Here is a 7840-nt window from a genome sequence, read left to right on the forward strand (position 1 = left end):
TTTTTTTTTTTTTTTTTTTTTTTCTTGTGGTTTCCTCCCTTGCTGTTAGTTTGGTGGAAAATATTTTGCTGTCGTTAATGTGCCTACTCTTAACCTCTTCTAATAAAAAACATCTTTTTCTTAAATAGACTTGGAAACCAAAATGACAGAGGTAGTAGTGTGTGTGTATGTGTGTGTGTGTGTTTATATAAAGTTTACTATTAATTAAAGCTTAAGGAGTTTAATAGGAATAAAATTTATGAGTTTGGTGGTTTCTTTAGGCTGCTGAGAGGCCTATATATTTAACTTTATTTTTGCTTCCTTGTTTAATTGTTGTGTTCTAGTTGAGTAAGGTATTCCTATATACTGGAAGAACAGTCACTGTAAGACTTAAGGGTTACAATATATGAAAAGAGTCTATTAATAATCTTTAAGCTAATATTTTTCATTTTCAAGTAGATTTTAACATAATGATTTATTACATGGGTTGTTGCTTAATATGTTGTTATTTTTCCTCCAGGATCGCAATGCTATGCCATTTTTTGTTTATTCAAAATGGGAGCTAATGTGTTTGATACTGAAGTGGTGAATGTAGATAAAACAATCACAGATATATGTTTTGAAAATGTAACCATATTGTAAGTATTTTTTAATCTTCAGAGAAAAATATAAAATTCTTCTTTTTTAAAAGGAAGTTCTTATTGGGTCTTTGGATTCTTTTTATGTTTAAATGTTTAAGTGATCTTTAAATGTTTAATATGATTTTAAAAATTACTTTGTTCAGAAGAAGTCCTTTTCTCTGTCTGCAATTTTCTGATGTAAAATAAAAATGGAAATATTGTAATTACTATTAGCAATAAATATTTGACTTATAGTTCAGTTATTAACTAAGCTTTGCATATAACAGAATATCCTGTAATGTTATTTGATATAGAGATAATTTAAGCATAAAACAGGATTTTTATCTCATGTAGGATATTTGGTTGCAGAAATACTAAAGTAGTATAACAACTTTATTTACAAGATAGTCCTGAAGTACATGCTATAGGAAGAGCACTTTGAAATTTTGGGGTGTTCTTTTTCTTATGGTGCACTTCTTTCATGTACTTCAAAACGATAAAAAAAAATGGGTGATCCTCAGGGCTGTTTTTATGGTCCCTGCTCTTTTACAGGCTCATTTTATTGTGGTCATAATACAGAACAAGAAAGAACTCCTTGGGTAGCCATAGAAATCATTTTTAACTAACATAGTTTTTCCTGCCCTCCTTCAAAGGTTCTGTGTGCCTAAATCAGTGTGGGATTTGTATTTTAGACTTTTGAAGACATGATCTTTAGATCTAAATGTTAATAGCTACTAACCATTAATATAAAAACCCATATGCATGGTTTTTGCCATTTTCAGCTATGGAGCTAGACAGGTGAGATTTCAGAGGCCTAGTTTTGCCACTCACATAACATTAAAAAAACCTATAGCAAACCATATTTTGTGGCTTCTGGTCCAGTGTCTCATAGTAATAGTATAGCCTGGAAAAATAAAATGCATTGTTCTGAGTTATAAGTAGTAATGCAGGCCTTCTTATAAGCTGTATTGAACCAAAGGAATTTATTTAGGGTCCAAAACATATTCCCAAATGCTTATATAATTGAGGCTAAAAAAAATTACTTTTTTCTTGGTTATCTGAATACATTTGTTTCCATTATCAACTATTGCTAGTGAATTTTTTTTTCCCGCCAAAATTACCTGTTAATGGGCCCTTTTCTTCACATCACTTTGCTATTGTTTGTTTTTATCATGGAGACAAAAATCAGACTTTTTTTTTCCAGGGAAAGAACAATAGAAGTTAAGAAGACAACACATGATTTATAATTTTTTGAGAATTCCGTAAATGTTTTAAATTGTTCTAAAAATAACTGCTGACAAATGTTAATAAATGTTGAAAAATGTGCTTTTTGTTATGATGATTGTTTTTAATAAGTATTCAATATTTATGAATCTCTGGTTTTTCTCTAAATATTGACTTTTTTAGTCATTACCAGGAATACTGTGTGTTTAAAAGTTGCCAAATAATAAATAAACTATAAAAATAGCTGGAAGTTATTCCTGGGATTTATTCAAAGTATAGATTGGCCATTTATATCTTTAAAAGTCTGTGCTCCATTTTTTAAATCTCTGAAACTGATGGATCTTCCATTTGCAAGTAACATCTGCTGCTGATGGACCTCTTTTGCAGTCTTAAGTATATTTTATTGTTAGTAACACCACCACAGTCTTTAATGCTAAAGGTAGTTCATTGTGTCTGAAAAAGGGCAAAGCCAATCTTAACTTTTGCTAAAATTGCAGAATTTTGTATATTGATTTAATAAATATATCTAGTACCTTCTACATTCCAGGCACAATACTAGATTAAGAACACAGAGATCACCCAGACAGCAACCATTCTCAAGGAGTTCATGCTTTGAAGTATATTTTTTCCCCTATATAACCAGATAGTAAGATGTTATTTATAGTTATTAGGTGCAAAAGTCAGGGCGGGTCACGGGACACAGTGACGTGTGCACTATAAGTGACTCTTTATAAAGAAGAAATGAAAACTAAAGGTTTAGCAGATTTTTTTTGGAAGAACAGTCATTTCAGAAAATTACGCTTATAAATACCTTAAAAATGTATTAAAGGAATGACAAGGAGAAACAGTATTGGCAACAAAATGACCAGGGTATTTTATTCTTTCTTTAACATCCCTATGTATATATTGGTTAAATTGAATTAAGGTTGCCATAGTTTTGAAGCTGATATCTCTGAAAGTTGCAGTAAGTCTCTCAGGCCATTTAGATGCTAAGTAAACACTGAGAGATTCTGTCTTATTAACGTATTTTAACATAAACTTACTCCAAATTCTTACTTTTTCCCCATAAACCTTGCACTTATTGAGGAGATTCTGCAATCTTCTCTTGTCTCCCCTACAGTCTTTTATTTATTTTAAAAAGAAAGTTTATTGTGTATATTTGAGGTTTATAACACTATGTTACAGGATACATATAAATAGTAAAATGTTACTATAATCAAACAGATTAACATCTGTCATCTCACATAGTTACTTTTTTGTGACAAGAGCAGCTAAAATCTATATAACAAAAATCTCTAACACAATTTTATTAACATTCGTCCTCATGTTTTTACAGTACATTATATCTCTAAACTTATTCATCCTCCATATCTGCTATTTTGTGTCCTTTGACCTACGTCTCCCCATTTACTCTCCCTCAATCCTTGCCCATGGTAACCACAGTTTTATTCTCTATTTCTATGGTGTTCAGCTTTTTAAAAAAATATTCCACATATAATGGAGATCATACAATATTTTTATTTCTATGCTTGACTTATTTAACTTAATATCCTCCAAGTTCATCCATGTTGTAGCAAATGGCAAGATCTCCTTTTTTAAGACAGAATGGTTGTCTCTTGTGTGTGTGTATACACACATACTTTATTTTCTTTATCTGTTTTACCGTTGGTGGACATATCTTGGCGATTGTGAATAATGCTGCATTCTTATAGTTTCTTCAATATCTTGGCTATTGTGAATAATGCTGCAATGAATAGGTGAGTGCAGATGACTTCACAAGGTAATGATTTTATCTCCTTCGAGTATAAACCCAGAAGAAGGACTGCTGGATCATATAGTAGTTCCATTTTTAATTTCTTTAGGAACCTCTATACTGCTTTCCATAATGACTCCACCAGCAGTGTACTAGGGTTCCCTTTTCTCCATACCCTCGTCAACATTTATCTCATGCCTTTTTGATAATAGCCGTCCTTATGGGTGTGAAGTAGTATCTCATAGTGGTTTTAATTTGCATTTTCCTGATGTCAAATGCTGATTTTAAATGTTACATAAACATAAAAGAATGTTGTAATTTTATTTTCTACTGAGTTAAATTTCTAACATTATGAATGCCCTTGTTTTTAGTAATGAAGCAGGGCCAGACTTTCAGATAAAGGTGGAAGTATATAGTTGCTGTACGGAAGAATATTCTATAACCAACACACCAAAAAAGCTAGCTAAGAAACTCAAGACATCTATAAGTAAAGCTACAGGAAAGAAAATAAGTTTAGTGCTTCAAGAAGAGGATCATGAAACGTGCTTGCTCCTCAGCCCGGCTGTTTTGTAAGTTTTTAATACTGCATTTATGGTGACATAATTATACATTTGTGATATTTTAAAGTATTATATGTGAAGTGTATGTTTACTTTATAAATGGAAAAGCATCATGAAACAAAAACAAAACTTAGTTGTTTGACATTTACTCAACTGAGGTATCCTTAATACCCTCCCTAAAAGGTAGGACGTTGGGTGAGAGTGTTTTTAGTGATTTGGAATTCTAATGCAAGTTGAATATCCCTTATCTGAAAGCCTTCACACTAGAAGTATTTTAGATTTGGACTTTTTCAGATTTTGGAATATTTGCATATACATAATTAGGTAACTTGGGGATGGCGCCCAGGACTAAACGTTATATATATACATACATATATATACATACATACACATACACATACCTTATAGCCTAAAGATAATTTTCCATGATATTTTTAATAATTTTTTGCATAAAACAAAGTTTTGACTTCAAACATCACATGAAGTCAGGTGTAGAATTTTCTACTTATGGTGTCATATAGGCATTCAAAAAGTTTCAGATTTTGGGGCATTTCAGATTTTCAGAGTAGAGATGCTTAGCTTGTATCTACCAAAAAATTGAAATGTTGTTGGAAAGGAACTACGTGCATGTCAAGGTATTTCTTTATATATTAATCTACTAATTAAATTGCTCTATGTATGTCATGCTTTATTCTTATGGAAAATATTTTATCTCTTTTTAATAAAACCACATTATCGTTATCATACTTAACTAAAAAAAAATAAGTCCTTTATATCCAGTCTATATTCATATTGCCCAATATTGGAAAAAAATCCTGTTTTGATTTGTTCAAATCGGAATCCAAACAAGGTCTACAATATTACATTAAAGTGAATCTTTTAAGTTTCTTTTAACCTACTACAATTTCCTGTCCTATTTTTTTCTTGTCATTATTTATCGAAGAGACTAGGTCTTGTAGAATTTTCCATATTTTGAATTTAGTTGATTGCATCTTTGTGGTCTTTTTTTACATTTTTTTCTGGCCCTTGTATTTCCTATAACCTTGCAGTTAGATCTAGAGGACTGATTAGGTTCAGTTCTCTTTTAGGGGAATACTATTCATATTATTAGGTGTACTTCCTACTAGCTTCTAGTAGGAGGCTTTGTCCCACTTTGAGTAATGTTAAAATTAATCAGTGGGTTTAAGTGTTGCCAGCCTAACCTATCGGATATAAAGTTCTCTATCAGTCTTTTATCTAATGGTTTTTAGCAGTCAAGGCTCATCATTTATTATTATGGATTATAATTTGGTGACTTTATATATCTGTCCTGCATTTTTCTTCCAAACTGGAATTCTTGCAAAGAACATGTCCTTGTAAACTCTCTGGATACAACTACAATAACATTGGTGGAGGAAAGGGAAGAAAAAAATGCCTGATTCTTCTGTTTACTAGATTTTAGAATATTAAGTTGAAACCATAGCAATCATGGAGGTGATCAGTGTTGTTTTATTTGAACTCTTGCATTTTCTTTTCTTTTCTTTTCCTTTTTTAAGACGAGTCTGGATCTGTTGCCCAGTCTGGAGCGCAGTGGAGCTCTCAGCTCACTGCAGCCTCAGCCTCCTGAGTAGCTAGGACTACCAGCACATGCTGCTGCGCCTGGTGGCTAATTTTTTATTTTTCTTGTAGAGAGAGTGTTTCACCACATTGCTCAGGCTGATCTCAACCTCCTGGGCTCAAACAATCATTCGCTTGCCTCAGCTTCCCAAAGTGCTGGGATTACAGGTGTGAGGCCACCACACCCAGCCTTGAATTTTTATAATGTTTGTGTTTCAATCTGCTATTCTCTTTGATGCCCAAGTTGTTCATCTTTGATCAGTGGGAAACCGTTAAACTGACTTCTACATCCTTTGAGACAACCTAATCTTTGATAGCTTTTTTGCTTTCTGACACAGTAAGATGTTCCCCTTTCACCTTGTATTTTTCTGCCAAGACTTGGAATCACCATTTCTCCAAGGAGCGTGGTTTCCTTCAGATACCTTCTTTAAACATTGTATTTGTTTCTTCACAAATAGTTTTATGTTGATGTTTCTTTGGAACACTGTTGATCAAGCTGCATTCCTAGAATTTCTTTGCATGTTTCGTAGAGTTGGCTCTTCAGCATGTCAATAATTTTACTGTAATTATAAAAAGCAAAATATTTGAGGTATAGATCCTGGAAATGCCAGTCATCAAAATTTAATTAAATTACTCTTTCATGTGAGATGTATTACATGCAAAATATACTTTGGCACTCTAGCATAGTGTCTTTCAATCTCTTTGGATTGATGCTTATGCTAAAAAAATACATTTTACATCATGGCTGAGTGCACAGTTATGTAAGCAGATAGATTTTATGAAGTAATTCTTAACCCTTACTATTTACAATATAATTATCAGGCATTTTCTTATTCTGTTGCTTTCAGTTTTTTTTTAATGCTGTTTGTAAATCATTAAATTGATTTCATGACCCATGAATCAGTCCCAGTCTACATTCTGAAAAACAGTCATAGAAGATGTCTTTCCAATATAAATGTCATTTAAAAGGAGGCAAGAGACCTTTCATTTTCTTCTCTTAGATCTTAGACCATCTTTAAAACTTTTCTGCATTAATATTATATCAAGGATTTGCTGGAAGGTACTTTAATTCAGTCATAAGGTGGTGGAATTAATTCTTTTTGATGATTAGATAAACAATTCTATTTCCAGGTTTAAACAGGTTTTAGTGCAGAAAGAGACCTTAGAGATAATTACCCAGTTCAATAATTTTTACATTTTTTAAGTAGCAAGACTCCTATTTTAAAAATGACAGGACCAGTGGTGTCTCTTATCCAACTGCACTATATGATAGAAAAGTTACATTTTTTCCCTCACTTTCTCATATGAAAGGCAAAGATGTTCATACACAATCATTTCTTTTTAAAAAGCTTTTCAGAAGCATTTCTGGAGTTTCATGCACCTTTACAGCATGTAAAAACAGTGAATGTACTTCCTAAATAGTTTAAAACCTCATTGTATGGCCATGAATACTCAATTTTAATTTCTGTAATTTATTACTTCTGTGACCCGAGAGATTAATTTACTCTCTTTTGTTTTTCCTTCTGTAATAATAATAAATAATAATATCTCAATTCCATAGGATAATTATGAGATTTAATAAGATAATTCATGGATTTGGTTTATAAAGGAAGCATTTTATAGTAAGCTCTGTTACCATTGTGGTTATTATTTTTACTGTCCCCAGACCAGTGCTTTTTCTAGGCCTTTTTTTTTTTTTTTTAAACTCATGGTAAAACTTCACGGTTTAGAAACTTGACATAGTATTATAAAATGTAGCCACATTTTTTCATTTAAACTATGTTTATAATTTTATAGGAGATCATTTAAATGATGTTAGAAACTATATTTAAGGCCGGGGGCAGTGGCTCATACCTGTAATCCCAACACTTAGGGAGGCTGAGGCAGGCAGATTGCCCAGGAGTTCGTGACCAGTCTGGGCACCAGGGTGAAACCCTTCTCTAGTAAAAATACAAAAAACCAGCCCAGGTCTAGTCCCAACTACCCAGGAGGCTGAAGTAGGAGGATCACCGGAGCCTGGGAGGTTGAGGCTACAGTGAGCTGTGTGATCATGCCGAGAGAGAGAGAGAGAGAGAGAGAGAGAGAGAGAGAGAGAGAGAGAGATAAGC

The 7840-nt window shown here is 32.6% G+C and overlaps 1 protein-coding gene across 4 annotated transcripts in view; it reads left to right on the forward strand.

Moving 5' to 3' along the window:
- Positions 1–7840, forward strand: part of LOC108517524 (rhotekin-2) — a 109348-nt gene that overhangs the window by 5283 nt on the left and 96225 nt on the right. For 3 of the 4 annotated variants that reach the window (XM_017855512.1, XM_017855513.1, XM_017855511.1), the window contains exons 3-4: positions 500–617; positions 3948–4145. In XM_017855512.1, coding sequence (XP_017711001.1) covers positions 500–617; positions 3948–4145 — 316 coding nt within the window. Of the gene's footprint in view, positions 1–86; positions 152–499; positions 618–3947; positions 4146–7840 lie in introns of those variants that run through there. The other variant, XM_017855514.1, reaches the window with a different exon arrangement.

The sequence above is a fragment of the Rhinopithecus bieti genome, unplaced genomic scaffold (genome assembly GCF_001698545.2).
Source record: "Rhinopithecus bieti isolate Rb0 unplaced genomic scaffold, ASM169854v2 scaffold_39703, whole genome shotgun sequence".
NCBI lineage: Eukaryota > Metazoa > Chordata > Mammalia > Primates > Cercopithecidae > Rhinopithecus > Rhinopithecus bieti.